Raw genomic sequence first — 19,521 nt, 5'->3', positions numbered from 1 at the left:
TGAACAGATAAAATATGGTCTATCCATACAATGTAATATAATATTATTTGGCAATAAAAAATAATGAAGTTATAACACATGCCACACCATGGATGAACCTTAAAAACATTATGCTAAACCCAAGAAGCCACAAAAAACCAATCATTATTTGTATGACTTCATTTATATGAAATATCCAGAATAGGCAAATTTATAGAAAGTAGATTCATGGTTGCCTAGACTTGCAGTCAGGTGAGGAAAAAGTGACTGCTAATGGCATGAGGTTTTTTTTCTGGGGATGGAAAAAATTCTAAAATCAGATTGTGGTGATGGCTGCACAACTCTTGTGAATGTACTAAAAACCATTCAATATACACTTTATAAGAGTGAATTTCATGGTTTCTGAAGTAAATCTCAATACAGAATTTAAAAAAAAAAAAAAAACAAACAAGGAAGAGAACTAAAAGATAGTAGTAGTACTGAGACCTCCCTGACAGTCCAGTGGTTAAGACTCTGCACTTCAACTGCAGTAGGAGCAGGTTTGACTCTTGGTTGGGGAACTAAGACTCCACATGCTGCACAGCTCAGAAAATAAATAAAATCAGTACTATATTCCTTTGTGGACAGAAGAGGAAACCACAAGACAGATAAAAACAATTTTTAAATAAACAAAATTTTAAAATTAGGGTGATAAAAAACAGCTAATATAAAATTAAAAACTCAGGAAGGAAAATGTTTTAAGTTAAATATATATGGAATCTGAGTATAAACTGAATGAATAAAATACATACAACTTGATGTACAAAAAAAGAAAAAGGGAAAAAAAAAAAAAAGAAAAAGGAAATATTATTTAAGAATTATCTGGCTTATGAAGACTGGCTGGACATTTTCTTAAAAAATGCTTAATTTCTAGATTTTCGTCTTTTTCTATACTTTACAGCAGCTTGTGTATGTCAACCAACTCAATTTATGAAAGAAACATTTTCAAGATGATTCTGAAATATGATACAAGCAATAAATATCAAGAGAATATATTATGTGACTATGGAAGTTTAAAAACATGGCCCCAAGTTGTTTGACATTGCTCCTCAAAAAGAAGTGAAGTCTATGTCCCCTTCTCTAGAACAGAGTGCGGTAAAAATGATGCTTCCAGGATTAGGTCATAGACGGCTCTTCAACTTCTGCACTGGGTTCTCGCAGCCCTATAGAACTAGACACTTCCTCTCAGTACAGTCTCTCTAACCCAGAAGCTACTTCTTACAGTGAAGTAAGAAGCCAAAGTCACATGGAAGGACCATGTGTAGGTACTTAAGGAAACAGTTCTAGGTGAGCCCAGCCTTCCAGTCACTCCTGACTAGGCACCAAACATGAATAAAGAAGTCTCCAGATGATCACAGTCCCTGCTTTTGTCACCTACAGGCATTAAAGCTATCTCACCTAAGACCCCAGGCATCATGGATTGATGCATAGAAGAGACAACCCTACTTACCTCTGTATGAATTCAAGATCCACAGAATCACTAAGCATAATATAAAAAAATGGTTGTTCTTTTACATCACTTAGTTTGGGGTGTTTGTTATGCAGCAACTGATAACTAGAACAATGGCTATTCTCATCAGTAAGGATACAAAAATATTTAATGAAATCTTACAAAATTATCACCACGTCTCATCAAGAAGTTATTCATGAAGCTCAAAGTAGAATTTATACTAGAATTTATGTAAGGCCACTGCAATAAATACAAATAAAATACAAATAGGAAACAATACAAGCTATCACAATGAAATTTATTTAAAAATTTAACTATCAAATTGTATACTAAAAACTCATTCAATAAAATTCAATATCTATTATCTAATAGAACTAGGGGCACAAGCATGATTTCTTCTTTTTAAAGAACTATTTTAAAACTGACAGTGAGTCCTGTACTTATTCACTCTCACTTATAATTACCGAAATAGGGATATCCTGGGGATACAAAAAAATGAATAATACACAGTCCCCGATCCAGGCATTAACAATCTAGAAGCAAATTCGGACATGTGCATAACTGTAATATACTGAAAAGAGAAGAGTAAGAAATACATTCAAGGGGAGAAGGAGACAGAATCCACGAATGTTCCCCGCTAAAAGAGTGATATCTGAATTAGTCAATCCTGTGTGATATGGAAGGGAGAAAAATAAGACTATTTCAGGCAGTGAAAAAAAAACAAAAAGAAAGGTCTGGGGCAGACAACATATGGTGGCTAGAGAACAGCAAGTATGCCATAAGGAAATCAGGGTTGAACTTTTAGATAAGGAAGAACTCTTAGAAGTTTGTAAACAGGAGACTTTCTTGATCAAATCTGGTGTTAGAAAGATAACACAAGTGGGAGTACACAAAACAAACTAGAGGTGGAGAGATGATTCAGGGAAATCAATGGATACTGTGGATATACTGCTTTTAAGGCAGAAAGCACATTTAGAAGACAAATGGCATAAAGGTACAATCAACAATTAAAAATTTATGATGTGCCAGAAAGTTAATTAAAAAAAACCCACTTACAAACTAGACAAAAATAGAATAGCCTAATGAGTGCAGATATAAGTTGAGATTTCTGATGGTAACAAAAATGAAAAAATATTGGGAAAAAAGATTAATGCATTTAACCACTTAGAACAAAATATTACAGACAAAAAGTATAATATAAATATAAAAAGGAAAGTAACAAAATGGTATACAATATGACAGAGATAATTTATCTCTTCAATAAAATTAATCCAAAATGGGAACGAGAGAGAGGAGGATGATTTTTGAAATCAGGGAATGACTAAATAAACCATAGCACAGTAATATAAGACATTATTTTTTTAAAGTGTACACAAAACAATAATTTAAAATATTAAACAAGAAATAAAATCCACATCCTAATTACAACTATATGAAAGCTAACCATATATGAATAAATGAGTTAATTCAAATTCAAGAAACTACACTGCACTATACAATCGGTGATGGTTCGAAAACTAACAATCCCTTACATGTAAAAAAATTTTATTTATTAGTTTCAATTAATATTTTATAATAATTTCATTAAACATGTATATTGAGTATAGTGTTGATTCTATTTTTAAAAACCATATGGGTATAAAGCCAAAAAGTTTCAGTTGTCATTAAATTATGAAGAAACAAAATTAGGATAATTTGACATGGGTGACTCTAACTTTGTACTTCTGTGCTAAGAAACAGCACAAGTAATAAAATCTGGAATAGACAACAGTGATCAAAATAATTCACTCAAGTGGATAGTGATTACATTAGGTCACTCAACCAAGAATTCTGTATGTGTAAAGAATTTCATGTTTTAACAGCCACTATATAAATTCAGAGGAAATTGAAACATCACAGTCAGGTTTATAGCAGTATATTTTTTGACCAAATAATTTTTTGTGAGATGCCATTAAAAAAAATAATACAGAAGAAAATGACTCAAGACACAGCTTAAAGGTCTTATGCCTGAACTGACAGATTCCTAGTTTCCTGACTAGTTTGTTGCTTTTTTATAGTAAGTAGTGTGAAAAAATGTTTTTACATGGAGAAAGCAATGGCACCCCACTCCAGTGTTCTTGCCTGGAGAATCCCAGGGCCGGCGGAGCCTGGTGGGCTGCTGTCTATGGGGTCGCACAGTCAGACACAACTGAAGCAACTTAGCAGCAGCAGCAGTGTGAAAAATTTTTTTACATATTAGAAAAGTCAGGAATATATTTTATATAACTCGATAAAGTTCACAATGTACAAATGAACTGGGAAGAACACAATAAACATTACCTGCATAGCGCTCTTGCCCATTTTAACAACTTCAAACAACATCATGTTTTCCACTCCATTCTGTTGATGATGACCATTCATTCGGTTTGGACCAGAAGGAGGTTTTCCTCCTCCATTGCCACCTTTGCCCTTCTCTCCTGGGCCTTTTTTGCCTTTTTTACAAGTCTGCATAAAGATACAAATTGATTAAGTTATATCCTTATCCTTAAGAGTTCAAAATAAAGCTATAGAAGCAGCTGATAGGGTGCATAATTATAAAATACTCAAACCTGACCTAAAGCAGAGTGCCATACACAGGTCATAGTGAAATTATATGGTTATGACAGCCTCTTTGTTGTACAGATTTTTTTCACTTATACTGCCATATACCCCCATGTAACACTGCAATTTGGAGCACAGTCTCTGTAGATTTAACAGACTACTGGGTCCCAAATTTCTACTCCTGTTAGCTGAGGGATCTTTGGCACGTTACTTAACCACACTGTGCTTCAGAGAGATTTTCTAATTTGCAAAATGAGAATAAAAGTAAAAAATGATAAAAGTGCCTACTTCATAGGATTGTTGCTTTAGGGTACAGACTGTAGTGGGCAGCAGCAATAACAAAACTCTGTAAAATAATTAACTTGTAATTAGTTCAACATTGTAACTTGATGTCTATCATTAGTCTTATAAATCACTGCACTCAAGTGACAATTCTAAGCAGTATGAATGGGTATATCAATCTCATTCTTGTTCTGGGCCCTCCCTTCAACACTTATTTATCATGAAAATTCAATTAACAAATACTGTGGAAGTGAAGCCCCTTGATAAGAAAGTTGTCAATGCTGGGTGTGGAGACTTCATAATCAGTGAAATGGTTGCCCACATGCCTCAGATATAGAACACCTCCAATAGCATTTATACATTATTTTTAAAAAGTCACTCCCCAACTCAAGAGTTCTCATTTCTAAAATGCCAGAGCTGTATTAAAATCTTTACAGATTAGAACAGATGATTGAGGGTTTCTTCTAGATCTACACATTTCTGTGATCTAGAGCAACAGTCAGCAAACTTTCTGTAAAAGCATCAGACAGTAAATACTTTTAAGGCTCTGCAGGCCACATACTGTCTCTGTCACATATTCTTTACCTTTACTATCCTTAAAAAATGTAAAAACCATTCTTCACGGGTAGTACAAAAACAGGCCATAGTTTGCAAATCACTGGTCTACAGCCAGGTCTACCAATTCACTTCCACTGACTGTATGTTTCCACACTTTGTTCTATAAAGGGTTCTTTCTCCTTCAAAAACCTAAAACCACCCTACTCTTAAGAACTACTTCACATCCCTTCCTAACCAATGAGAGCTACTACTTGTTAATTTACCTTATTTTGTTAATGATATTCAGTCTTTGTGAACCTAAGTCACTAAGTCCTAATTGAAGAAAGAAAGGCTTCCCCAGCAAAAAAAAAAAAAAAATTTCAGAGATAATGGTAAAAGAAAAGCTCAACTACAAAGTATACACTAGAAAAGTATAAAATGTTCATGTTAATTAACATAGAGCTATATATTTGCAATTTATCTATCACATGCCTCAATATTCCCTGTTGGTATGAAAAACTAGTACAATTAAAATGGTTCAATGGATATGCTGTGCTACAAAAAACAATGTGCAAAAGCAGACAATATTGGGAAGTACAAGAAGTAAGCTAATCTTGTAGGGGGAGAAACCTATTAAGAAAAGACTATGAGGTAGTATATACTATAGTGAATTAAGAGTACCATCTTTTAACAAATGTGGGCTCAATTCCTCAACCATTAAGCTTCTCTAGACCTCAGTTTACTGTCTATAAAAATAAAGAAGTTCTCTAATCTATGGGGTTGTTCAAATGTTAGATAACAGGTAAAATTATTAGCACAGTGCATCGAACATACATAGTATAGGGTCAAAATATGATTACTGTTACAATAAATCTTTGATCTGACCCCCTAATAACCAAGAGCAGTGGCTACTCTATTCAGATGCCACTATAAGTCTTATCCCAATTTGCAAATTAAATCAAAGCCAAAAGCAGAATTTCAGTTTTGAAAGATGGCTGCAGAACCAATAAAAAATGACTTTCTAATGATTAACTGTAAACTACCCACTAGAATTATGGCTGTATTTGGATAGTCATGAGTAAACATGTGTATTCATTCACATGCTCTCTCTCATACTACTACTTTTTAAGAAACTAAGAGTGCATAGGAAACATGAAACACAAGGATTATGTGCACTCTAAAAAGATATTCCAAGGACTAGTTAAATAAATTATGTTCCATATATAAAATATGATACTATGGGACTTCCCTGGTGGTCCAGTGGTTGGGACTCTGTGCTCCCAATGCAGGGGACCCAGGTTTGATCCCTGGTCAGGGAACTAGATCCCACATGCCACAACTAAGACCCTGTGCAGTCAAATAAATAAATTTTTTTTCAAAAATGTGATACTATGACACCATCAAAAATTACAGAGAGGAAAAATTCACTGATCGGAAAGCTTCTGACAACATACCATTAAGTTTTAAAAGCAAATGAAACAGTTTCCATAGTTTGATTCCATTTAAGTAAAATTCTACGTGCATGTTTATATATGTGTGTATGTTCATCAAAATGTTTACATATTTAAAATGAGAAATTTTTATGCTGTTCATCATACATGTCAGCATTATTTAGACATTTTTAAGTAAATGTGTCATGAGAAAATATAAATCCAAAATTCATTTTGGCAAAGAAAATCCTGAACAAAAAGAGTCATCTCTTGCACAACGTATTTATACATGCACAGAGTCGAAGGTACTTTCCAAAATAATTTAACCATTCACTAAGTTATCCACGTCTCTCAGGCTATCCACTCATACTCTAAACTTGCATTCTATTGACTCAGAACTTCACTTTGTTCATTTTCATTTTTCACATTATTCATAAAGAGTCATTGTCAATAGTAAACCTCGTAGGTTACATTTTTAGGGTGCTTTAGAAAAAGAAATTTACCAATTTGCTTTATATTGGACTACTCGTGTCAATAAAAATAAAACCAATAGAATATCGTATTTTGCTTGGCATACAATGCTTTATAAACTACTGGAAATAATGACTTAGTAATTCCAACTTTATAGTAGTAGAAGTAGAGAATCAAAAGGTATTTTGATCTAGAAGTCAAAGAAACCACATGTGTTCAAAGGTTTACCATACTTATCAGTAGAAAAAAGCATTTTTACAAGAAAACAACATCTAAGACATAACTAAAAATACTATATATATATACATATATATAGTATATATATACACACACATACATATATTCATATGTGTAATTATGATCTTAAGAACCAAATTAAAGACACATATTCTGTACATACTTTTCCTTTGCCTTGCTTTTGGTTTTTTCCTTCAATGTCTTCAAAATCTGTGTCAGAAGAAAAGTGTGTTTCTGACTCCCTACGACAAAAAGATAAGCAATTATTTAAAAGCTGTCTTAGAAATGTAAATGCAGTTTCTAAATTTTGCCATATTTTCTAAAAGGCTAACTCATTACAAAACTACATTAGCATTAAATGTAATTAAGATGCTTTTCCAAAGTATCATATCATAGCGTATTACCAAACATAAAATTATATATCACAAAAACATTAATCTAAAACACAAATGTCTAAACATTTATCTTGTTAACTTTTAACCAGAGTATAAAAACGAAAACAGAGGCTCTCAAACTTTAACTCTAGGAACTGTGCTGTTCTATTAGAATGGCTGGTTTCATTTTTGATTCAGAGATCATGGTACTCAGGTCAAATTGTATTTTAGCACTACATATGAGATAATTTTTACTAGGTAATTTTAGCAACATTAAGGCTCTTATGACCTTTCCTACATCATCCCAAAATATTTATAAATCTAAGTGTAACATGTATTTCTGAAAGATTATACATAAACATTTTTACAAACTAAATCATTTGAAAAGGAGTAGTGAAGTATGCTAACTGATCAGAATCTTTTATAAAGTAAAAAGGTAGTGAGCTAGTCGAGAACTGTTTCTAGTTAATACAGTACTAGGAAACTGTGTGACCCTGAACAACTGACGACCTCTCAATCTTCACATCTACAAATAATATTTATGCATGAAAAAAGGAAATCTCTGAAGTCTCTTTAATCTCTAAGACGCCAATTTACAGTTCTCATTTTGCCCCTCATTTTGGAGTAGAAGGGGTGTTGTGTATAATCTGTATTTTCTAGGGTGTAATGGAAGTGTGCGTATGTGCTTGGCTCAGTTGTGTCACTCTTGCGACCCCATAGACTGTAGCCTGCCAGGCTCCTCTGTCCTTGGGATTCTCCAGGCAAGAATACTGGAGTGGGTTGCCACTTCCTTCTCCAGGGGATCTTCCTGACCCAGGGATCGAACCCAGGTCTCCTGCACTGCAGGCAGACTCTTTACCGACTGAGCTACAAGGGAAGCCCAAGGGATAATGGAAGTAAATCAATTTAAATATACATGGGTGATGCTTCCTATATATGTAAAACTGGGTCCATCTATCTAAATAGTAGTAACATACCCACCCTTAAATGCTTAAAGCAAGGCATACTTGGTATTTGGGTCACTCACAAAGGCTTTCAGAATTGAAAAAAACATAAAAGATAAAAGTTGTACCATTTTAAATGTGTAAAACCATTATCCATTTTGTTTTTAAAATAAATAGAATCCAAGTGAAAGGCTTGTCTTCTCTAAACTTCTTCTATTTCCACTTTTATTGCTATAATAACCAGTTGTCCAGAGGCTATGAGTTAGGAATACTTTTTATAAATGTAAAATAATGGCTAAGATGCTAGCAGGGGTAAAAAATTACTATTTATAGCACTTACCTACAAAGTTATGTAAGCAATGTATTGAAGATACTGGCAATCCTAACTATGTCCTACAATGCTGCGAGGAAAACAGCCTGTAATAAACACCATTTCCCATAGTTAATGCACTAAAACCAGAATGACTACTTAATATTAACCCTGAAACTCACACCTCTTACATGTTAAGACTATTGTCATCAATAATCTTCCCACATGCCTAAATAGCTTTACAAAAAAAAAATTTAATGTTTTTAAACATCTTGGTGTGTAAGTAATACTTTTTTCTTCCCCAAGACATCTGTGGGACACTAGCTCCCTTAAAAAGCTCAGCAAATGCCCCAAGTCAGCAATCACTAGTCTTTGCCAATATTCCAATGACCGAAGAGTAATCAATGGCTCAATCACACTCTTAATTCTCATCTCCAGGCTATCCCAACTAAAAGAATGAGCCACTACAGGTTTAATTACTAACTGGAAAACCTTCTGAAGAAAACTGGAGTAATCAGGTGACAGCCTAAAAAAATCCTAAACCAGAGAAGAAATAATTCTTCTGAGTCTTTCTCTCTGGCTTCCCTTTGTTTTTAAGATCAAACCAACAACAAAAATCTATCCTAGGTGAAATTACAACATGCTAATGTGTTCACAGAGTACACTGGGTTAACCTTTTAGTGGCCTGAAACTTCAATTAGTCATCTGTCACAGGAATGGCTCTTCCACTCATTTCTCTTTACCCTGCCCCAACCTCACACACCCAATCAAATACTGCCTAGTTTACCTTCACAACAGCAATTTCCTCTTATCTATTATCCTATTTCCACCTGATGTGAAAAACTGACTCACTGGAAAAGACTCTGATGCTGGGCAAGATTGAAGGCAGGAAGAAGGGGGCGACAGAGGATGAGATGGTTGGATGGCATCACCAACTCGATGGACATGAGTTTGAGCAAGCTCTGGGAGTTGGTGAATGACAGGGAAGCCTGGCGTGCTGTAGTCTATGGGGTTGCAAAGACTCAGACACGACTGAGCAACTGAACTGAACTGATTATCCCATTTCAGGTCCTAATTACTTGAGATATTCTAATAGTCAATACTCTATAACAAAAACTTTTAAAATTATCTCTACTGTATTAACGTATTTGAGAAACTTCATAATACTATAATAGTCAAACCAAAAATTAATTTTTTTAAGATTATCCTGTATCATCCCTCAAAGAAACTAAAAGAAAAGTAAGAAGCTTTCCTCAAGAAACTAAGAAGAGTCAATACAAACTGGGACTAAAATCATATTAAAAAACATGCTTTGAAATACTGGTAATATCCTGGTAGACTCAATAGTCTGAAAATGATAACATTATTTTTAAAATAAAAATCTATAAAATATCAAAAGCAGACACCAGCCACCAGCCACCATTATGTAAGAGGATATCTGTCGTTTTCAAAATTTTTAGCAACCAGGATCTGTTTTAAAATCAAGTATTATAAAGATCCTAATAACAAACATAGTGTGGTATATGTGTGTGTAAAGTTAATAGGGTCCACAAGCAGTTTAAAGGTTCACTCTTCACTTAGGCATCTCATGAAACTGGAGCTTAGAATGAAAATCACTACTGCAAATAGTAGCTCAAATTCTTTCCTACATGAAACACTAAATAGTGTAATGAGAATAAAAGTTGAAGAAGGCATATAGGTAGCTTTTAAGACAAAGGTAAAGAAAATACCTATGTTGAAATCACTTTATGAACCAATGAGCATGTAATTTGTTTCTGGGGAAAAAAAGGAGAGCATGGCCTAACCTCCTACATCTGTTTCAGTCTGTCACTTGATCTTAAAAAGAAATCTGACAATCTGACATTACATTCTAAATACTATTGCATGGTATATATTCCTTACTAATGAGGACACGTAACATTTTAAGAATTTCATGACACTCCCTTCAAAACAGTTGTTATTGTAAAACCAAGTATGGACTCGAAGAACTGAACAGCAAAAATAATAAATTTTCCAGTATCTAAATTACAAAATAAGCACACTACAAAAAAAGGCATGGAATTACTATTACAGAGCCCAGTAAGCATTGGTATAAACTATTTCAAAGTATGCATGCTATCTTATACTGAAACACTGTATCTTCTCAAGCAGAAGTAACTTTAACTGAAGTTAATACAGTTCCCATTTTGTGGAAAAAAACAAGTATTTAGAAATTATCATAATATACTTACTGAAGTAGATTAAAATCAGTTGGTATTTCTGGAGCTGCTATCATTTCTTTATCATCTTCTGTAACGCCCCAATGTCAGAAATGTATTCATATATTTATGTGGGTAAAATGATGGTTTGCTTCTTTCTTCTAAGGCAGACAATTCCTTTAAAAATGATAGGGGGTGGGGAGAAGAAATGCCATATTTATTATAAACACACCAAAAATGTTGGGAAGGGTATCTACCCAAAAACTAAATTTCCAAGTGTCTGCTAAAGTGTTTTAGTAAATAAGGATTTCTATCCTTTGCATTTGACTGCTTTTTCTAGATATGGATTTGTTACAACTGTTGCAGCCCCACAAAAGTAACAACAAATACAAAGAAAAAAGCTTCTATTACAATTATTTTTTAGAATTTGTTATAATTCTCTAGCATGGCTTTAAAAAGATAGAAGCCTGAAGAAGGAAATGGCAACCCACTCCAGTATTCTTCCATGGACAGAGGAGCCTGGAGGGCTGAAGTCCATGGGATTACATGACTGAGCATGTGTGCACGAGGGTGGAGGGAGATGGGTTGGTAGCAATAAAGTGGTAGAACTAAAAAAAAAAAAAAAAAGATAGATGCCCTAACTAGATACAGAATGTGACTTTTACTCATTGTAAAATCCTTCTGAGAAGTTTAAACCATAATACAAAATGCCTAAGAATTCTCTAGCTTTTGCTTATGATGTATAGTTAAAAGGAGCTAATTTTAAAAATCTAAGATATAATTTTGAAACATTTTAAAAACATTATTCTATCGCAGAAAAACAGCAATCCAAAGCCTGTTTTTTTAATAACTAACTGCTTCATGATAATACCACCTGCATTTAACAGGAAAACGGAAAAAATGTTAGCCCAGATTGATCTATTCCTTCAAGGAACTTAACACCAGTAATGTCATATGAACAACAGATGAATGCATTTGTGACCAAACTAAGCCTGGCCATAGGAAGATGCAATTCCTTAATAGGAGGGTAGTCTAAAAAAGCAAATGACAAGCCTATAACAGAGAAAATAGGCTGGGTCTGAAGCTCTTAATCTTATGTATAACTTTTGTTTTAAAACTTTATGCTTTTATTTCCAAGCGAATCATACTTGGTGGCCACTCAAAGACTAAACATATCCAATTAATTAATAAATCTTCAAATACCACATAGTGATGAGAAGTCCTTCTCATGAATGATCTTCTAAATGGAAACTGATCAATTTTTCCATTAATTTTAAATCTCTAAAACACATCATAAATGGCTACTAATATGTAATTGATATAACAACATTCAAAACACTGCATTTCCTTGCTCACTCTAATTAAGCTACTATGAACAGCAGAATAATGAAGAGGAGAAACAAGGATCAATAATACACAAAACAGACCCTAATCAAGGGTTGTCTATACCACCACTTTGAGTTTTCTTTTTCTCTGAAGAATACTCATATTGTAAAATCTTTATTAGGTATGACTGGTAGAATGGTCTTCTCACACTAAATGATGATCCCAAGATTGTTACCTTCAAGACCACTAATTGTTAATCTGGTTTTATTTTTTATTGTAACCTAAGGAACTATATAAGTAGTATATCAGAGTTGAGACTTGTCATCACATATAGGATACACTCCAGCCTCCTAAAAATCCCAACCTATATTATTACTTATTTATTTATTTTGAGCTGTGCTGGGTCTTCACTGATGCATGGCTTTCTTCTCTAGTTGCAGTGCAGGAGCTTCTCACTGCAGTAGCTTCTCTTGTTACAGAGCACCGGCTCTAGGCAGGTGGACTTCAGTATTTGCAGCAAGCGGGCTCTAGAGAGCAGGCTCAGTAATTGTGGCAGATGGGCTTAGTTGCTCTGTGTCATATGGGATCTTCCCAGATCAAGGATCGAACCCATGTCTCCTGCAATAGTAGGTGGATTCTTTACCACTGACTGAGCCACCAGGGCAGCCCCCAACTTATTTTAGAAAGAAAACTATTTTTAAAAAGGAAAACTGTCTTCCTAGGCCTGCTCGAGTCGGCAGCGGCAAGAACCTTTGGCCGCCTCTGCAAGGTCCCGGCCATGTTCAGCTCCAGCGCCAAGATCGTCAAGCCCAACGGCGAGAAGCCGGACGAGTTCGAGTCGGGCATCTCCCAGGCCCTGCTGGAGCTGGAGATGAACTCGGACCTCAAGGCGCAGCTGCGGGAGCTGAACATCACGGCCGCCAAGGAGATCGAAGTTGGCGGTGGCCGGAAAGCTATCATCATCTTCGTCCCCGTCCCGCAGCTGAAGTCTTTCCAGAAAATCCAGGTGCGCCTGGTGCGCGAGCTGGAGAAGAAGTTCAGCGGGAAGCACGTCGTCTTCATTGCCCAGAGGAGAATTCTGCCTAAGCCAACTCGAAAAAGCCGTACGAAAAATAAGCAGAAACGTCCCAGGAGCCGCACTCTGACCGCCCCGTGCACGACGCCATCCTGGAGGACTTGGTTTTCCCCAGTGAGATCGTGGGCAAGAGGATCCGCGTGAAGCTGGACGGCAGCCGACTCATAAAGGTCCACTTGGACAAGGCTCAGCAGAACAACGTGGAGCACAAGGTTGAAACATTTTCTGGTGTCTATAAGAAGCTCACGGGCAAGGACGTTAATTTTGAATTCCCAGAGTTTCAGTTGTAAACAAATGACTAAATAAAATATTATATTCACACACACAAAAAAAGTAAAACTATTTTGATTTTTATTTAGTAAGTTGGAGAGGTATAGAGTTAATCAGTTCTAATCAACACATCATCTAGATGGCAAAATGGAAATAAAGACTTGCTGTGTCTGTCTCCCTAGCTGCTCCCACCCCTTCGTCTGAGCGCTTTATAAAACCAAACTTCGTGCATTCCCTAAATATTAATACACAGTTTTTAAGCAGACTTTAAAGACAGTTCATAAATGTATGCTCCCAAGGGACATAAAGAATGAATCAGCTCTGAAAAGCAGACAGCACTAAATAAAACGGGCTTCCCTGGTGGCTCAGACGGCAAAGAATCTGCCTGCAATGCAGGAGACCCAGGTTCCATCCCTGGGTCAGGAAGATCCCCTGGAGAAGAGAATGGCTACCCACTCCAGTATTCTTGCCTGGCAAATCCCATGGACAGAGGAGCCTTGGCGGGCTACTGTACATGGGATCGCAAAGAGTCAGACCACAGCTTAGCGACTGACACTTTCACTTCACTAAATAAAATAGGTATTGTATGATATACTATATTCCTCTAAATAACATAAAATTAGTTTCTAGTGTATAAGAAGTCTTGCCAGGTCAAATTATTTTGCTCAAAGTAGGGCGATACTGACACATATTTGGTAATTAGAAACCAAAGCAAACACAAAAGAAAAACAGAATTTATAAAGATGTAAATCTCCTAGACAAAGTATCTGTATTTTAAAAAGAAGCATTTTCCCAGGGTCTTATAGGTTTAGAAAAAACCATTAACTAGCCAACTCTCTACCCCAGTGAAACACCTGCTTTTTAAAGTTTCTAAATATTAAAAAAATCCATCCATCCAAGGAAAAGTATCTACCATGTGTCAAATGTAGTGGTGATCACTAGGCGCACAGTGATGAACAGGGGGGATCAATGATCCTTGCCCTTATAGCACTACCTGTAACAATAAATGTGAAAATATATTTATCTCTAAGAGAAAACACCTACCTCTACTGCCACTTACTATTAAACATAATATTAAACTCCATGTATCCTGAGCTTTTACTTTTCTTTCAAAAATATAAACTTTATCTGCAGGAAGAACTTAGAATTTTTCCCTTTTTATTTAAAATGTGTATTGCTATATATAAGTACAATTTGCCTCCCTCAAAGATTTTCATTAAAAAATTCACAGTCTTTAAATGTACTTAATGCCATTTGACCTAAATTGGGAATCCAGAAATTGCAAGAATACATAAAGCTCAAATAAAAGTGCAAGTTTAATAGTCAAACTCACCACAACATTTCAGGCCTACTGTATGTAGGTTATTAATTTTTAAGAAATATGCTCAAAGATCACAAGGTGGAGCTCTCACCTAATGTCAAAGAAAAAACTCTTGAGATTTTTAGTATTTGTACCAATTCTCTGTAGCTACTATAAGAGAGTTAACATTCTAACAGCTTTGGAGGATAAATCATAGAAATGAAATTTGCTTTAACTCTCAATCACTATTTTCCTTTTGGGAAAAAAATACAACCAATAACAACTAGATTCTGCTGCTTCTTACTGAAACCTAAGCAAACACATTTGTTGATAGGCTGAATAATATACTTTAAAGTAAAACCACTTCCTTAGGCTCAAGTGCATAATACACTGCCATTAAAGATTTACTGAGTATATTCACATATAATTACTAGGTGAAAAAGTAATGGGTGATTATATATATAATATTTATTCTATACATTAAATTCAAGTAAACGCTCTCAGTAGTACTGCTTTTGATATAAACAGAGATCTAAAAGCTGAAATTTGATCACTATACTTTTCAAGTTATCAATATTAAATACGTTTAGGTTAATTTAATAACGAAAACTTTCTTCTGCCACTTCTAAAAACCTGTTGGATAACTACTACTCTAGCACATAGACACAAATATATATTAAATATATAAGTATGCTTGCATCCTTGAGTGAGTGAGTGAAGTCGCTCAGTCGTGTCCGACTCTTTGCGACCCCATGGACTGTAGCCTACCAGGCTCCTCAGTCCATGGAATTTTCCAGGCAAGAGTACTGGAGTGGGTTGCCATTTCCTTCTCCAGGGGATCTTCCCGACCCAGGGATCGAACCTGGGTCTCCCACATTGCAGGCAGACACTTTACCGTCTGAGCCACCAGGGAAGCCCATGCTTGCATCCTTAACTCCAAACTCCAAATAATGACTTAAATGATTAAAACTACCCACCCATTCCTGAAAAAGTAAAAAAATACACACACACACACACACACACACACACAATATCTGCTTTTCTCTGATATTGTTTAAAAATCTTAAATAAGATTTCTTTTTATAAAAGAATGGTTCAATCCCAAGGGGTCTCAAGATAGAAAATAAAAGCTACAAAACAAAGTCATCACTAACAAGGTCCCTCAAAATCCACATATTACTGGGGAGTGGGAAGAGCACTGAAAGTAGCTGGTGTGTTAATTCTCTCCCTGAAAATGCAGAAATAACTGCTAAAAGCTAGCAAATTCAGCACATATACCGTATACACATTACCCCCATAATACTTGCCCAAAAGGGGTTATTACGATCTTCTACCTGTAAGGATCACATCTTGAAAATGTATATACCTTCTGAAATGCCACCATCATTATAATACAAACACTTAAAGATAGGGACTACCTAAATGTCCAGCCATGAACTAACTTATACTACAAAAATGTAATTAATATTTATACACTGAAAGTACTTTTATGACTGTGCAGCAACATGGGTAAAGTTTGACAACTTAAAAGTCTTGTATTAGGATACAATATTAACCAAATAACAACATAAAGGAAAAGAGCTGATGTATCAGAGTGGTGAAAATGTGAATAATTTAAAATTTTTAATTATGATGTTATTATTAGTAAGAAAAAAAGTAAACTATGAGGGTGGAAATTTATTTATCAATGTCTTCTCTTAATATCTGAACTATCTGAGGAACTACAAAACTATCTCTGCTGCTAAAACCTGATTTATTCATATTTCAGGTACATAATGTTATAAAGTTAAGCATCTATAAGAAATCCTGACTTCTAAAATAAAATTATCTTTATTATGTTCACCTATTCAAGATTAGCAGAGAACAGAAACTTTTATATGAATTCCTGACAAAACCCAAAGGTATATTCCTTTTATTGGCTTATCTACTTTTCTTGGGAGATAGCAGAAAGAAGTCTGTCTTTTGGAATGAGATTGTGAAAGGCTGGAGACTAGTTCCTGGAGTAGTATATTTAATCAAAACAGGAAAGTCACTATCATTCCTCATGTCAAATGATACATGGCAACATTAAATACATAGGGCAAGAAATGAAAAGCTCACCAAAAAAATTAAATTAGACATAAATACCTGCCTTCAAAAGACAAAATCTACTATTGCCCCTTGGATGATTAGTAACCTTTAAAAAAGATTTCTCCTTACTCAAAAAGATGTTTTTCTTCCCTCTGTTTATCTCCCGACATACAAATGTATGCATTCTCAGCCGTGTCTGACTCTGTGACCCCATGGACTGGAGCCCACCAGGCTCCTATGTCCAAGGAACTGCCAGGCAAGAACACTGGAGTAGGTGGCCATTCCCTTCTCCAGAGGAGCTTCCCACTCAGCAATCGAACCAGCACCTCCTGCATTGCAGGGGACTTCTAACCATCAGAGCCACACTTGCTGCTAACAGCCTTCTGAGTGAACTTCAGAGTGAAAAGAATGACAGTGAAGCCATGATCATGTATCCTCAGACCAGCAACACAAGTTTAACCTAAATGTTTCTTGATAGCATACTCATATTACACCTACCACATATTATCATTTACAAATATATTTTCCTTTCCACAAACTGCAAAGGAGTCCTAAAGAATTTCTAATGGTAGCACCTGTTTCAGAGTAGGAACAGGTAACCTGGAGAAGGTATGACTAGAAGAAATCAAAATACATAAGAGAATTAATAATCTTGTCTACATTTCCTAACTATAGGAAAGATCATATATCTCCTCTTACGAACTTAAAAAGTAATATATAGAAGGAAGGGAAGACCAAAAGTAAAAAAAAAAAAAACTTTCTAAAATAACTAAGTGGACAAAGTGAACACATCTAACGCCACAATACTTCAAAAGCAACTTTTACTTTCAGGAAGAGGGGCAGGAGCAAGCTGGGGCACAGTCTACACAGATCTGGCATCACTATACACTGCCAGAAACTAAGCCAGACAGAACTGGAAACATCCACCTGTTCCCCTCCTATTTTTAAATGTATGATAGTAGATGCTCAGCAATCTTATTTCCTTGTCTACCCACATTCCCCAATACTTTGCAAATGTGACTCAAATCCTAACCACAATTAGGATCACCTGGCCCAGTCTATTCAGCTTGCCCCAGTTCTTGACCATCAGTTCTGATTTCTGTAGAAATTTAGCACACAATGGTTAACTTCACAATAAATGAGTGCTACCATGGTGGGGGTGGGGGAGGGGGATGAGAAAAGGCTTCTACCTTATTCCTGCAGACCCACTACTCCATCACTCTGTACTCAGTCGTACCCTGTGCCCGAGTCATCCACGGATCAGTACTCTGCCTTGTTCTTCCTGTATCTACCAGCTCCATCCCAGGAACTGGAATCCTGCCCCGAACCAACCTAAAAAAGTCTGTGTGTGTCTCTCTGCTTGCCCTAATCTAAATGCCACAATACTGTCCTCCTCTCATCTGTCTCCATCCTTGCAATGATTGTTGCTAGACACCAGATACCATATCATACCTGATACAGTGGACACAGATCAGCTCTCTTAACTCCAAGACTGCTAATTCCCCAGTTTGCCTAACCAGCTGCAGTTGACTAGACAGTATCTGGCCCTATCACAAAATAGATATCAAAACAGGTAAATATTTATTTTATCAAATACTGTCACCTTAAAAATCATACCTCAGTCTGCAAGGTCAACAGCTAGACCATGAATCACTTTTTAAAGTATTGTCAATGTTCACTCTTCATCGCACTTATACTTGAATATTAATACCAGCATTTATGTCTTCTGTACTAATTTAAAATATGTGCCCCACTGACATAACTTTCTGTATGTTAAGTCATCATGAGTACACAACAGCAATTACTAGAGGGTGGAGTGGCTTTCAACATTTCAGAGGTGAAACAAAATTAGCTGGTATAAACGAATGTCTAGATCTGAAAATCAAATTTACAGCAACCAGCTAATTTCATGTGTTAACACTTGTAAATGGCATACAGCATGATATAAACACCATGGAGTATTACCAGCAAACCCACTTCATAGAGGGTACTACTGGCTCACTGACATATCTCAAGCAATAGCAGATGTCAAAACAAAGCAGATGAAGACAAGATAATCCCACCCAGATTTTGAGGGAAATTCACATTTTTATTTCATATGCTCTCTAGTTACATCAAAAACTTTCACATTTATTCAAGGCACTAACATATCTAAATGAAATCTTGAGCATTTATTAATAATCCACATGAAATAGAGATACAATTGTAACTGAGATACAGTTCAGTTAAAGAAAACAGTGTAAAATAAATCACTTTATAGAGAACAGTAGGAAATTTAATCTTAAAAGTTAGAATTGCAGTTACTACTACCAAGCACAATATTTTTGGTTCATTTTTTATGATCACAAACATTATATATATGCTACATATTTAATATTTCTTGTCCCTTACACTTCTCATTAGGTAACACTTTATTAAAATATCTAACATTAGCATCCACTTGATATAAACCACTAACCTTCCCTACTAATATCGAGAGCATATAATTCATAGGCTTGAATTATATTCATATTAAAGTTCAGAAATCAAATGTTTTCACACTAAAGTTTATAAACATAGTATAGGTACTTCCCATTTCAAATCTAAAAGGTTGCTAATTCTACACAATGACAATGGTGGGAGAGTCACACATACATTGTACTCCAAAGT

The 19,521-nt window shown here is 35.4% G+C and overlaps 2 protein-coding genes and 1 non-coding gene across 7 annotated transcripts in view; 2 read left to right on the top strand and 1 right to left on the bottom strand.

The window, feature by feature from the left end:
* The window catches only part of STAG2 (STAG2 cohesin complex component), a 130,445-nt gene that overhangs the window by 70,219 nt on the left and 40,705 nt on the right, over positions 1–19,521 (bottom strand). For all 5 annotated transcript variants that reach the window (XM_020894262.2, XM_070462276.1, XM_070462273.1 and 2 more), the window contains 3 exons: positions 10,865–11,008; positions 7,169–7,247; positions 3,788–3,952 (listed from right to left, as the gene is read on the bottom strand). In XM_020894262.2, the coding sequence (XP_020749921.1) occupies positions 3,788–3,952; positions 7,169–7,247; positions 10,865–10,908 (288 nt within the window). In that variant the 5' untranslated portion in view covers positions 10,909–11,008. The remainder of the gene's footprint in view (positions 1–3,787; positions 3,953–7,168; positions 7,248–10,864; positions 11,009–19,521) is intronic.
* On the top strand, positions 6,114–6,186 carry TRNAG-CCC (transfer RNA glycine (anticodon CCC)). Its single transcript has one exon. It is a non-coding gene; the product is annotated as a tRNA-Gly (tRNA).
* Positions 12,877–13,547, top strand: LOC110137702 (small ribosomal subunit protein eS7-like). The gene is given in 2 exon segments (XM_070462277.1): positions 12,877–13,307; positions 13,310–13,547. Coding segments are annotated over 2 exon segments (585 nt in total). The 5' UTR covers positions 12,877–12,935; the 3' UTR covers positions 13,523–13,547.

The sequence above is a fragment of the Odocoileus virginianus genome, unplaced genomic scaffold (genome assembly GCF_023699985.2).
Source record: "Odocoileus virginianus isolate 20LAN1187 ecotype Illinois unplaced genomic scaffold, Ovbor_1.2 Unplaced_Scaffold_2, whole genome shotgun sequence".
NCBI classification, from domain to species: Eukaryota; Metazoa; Chordata; class Mammalia; order Artiodactyla; family Cervidae; genus Odocoileus; species Odocoileus virginianus.
This window is presented reverse-complemented; position numbering and strand designations above follow the sequence as displayed.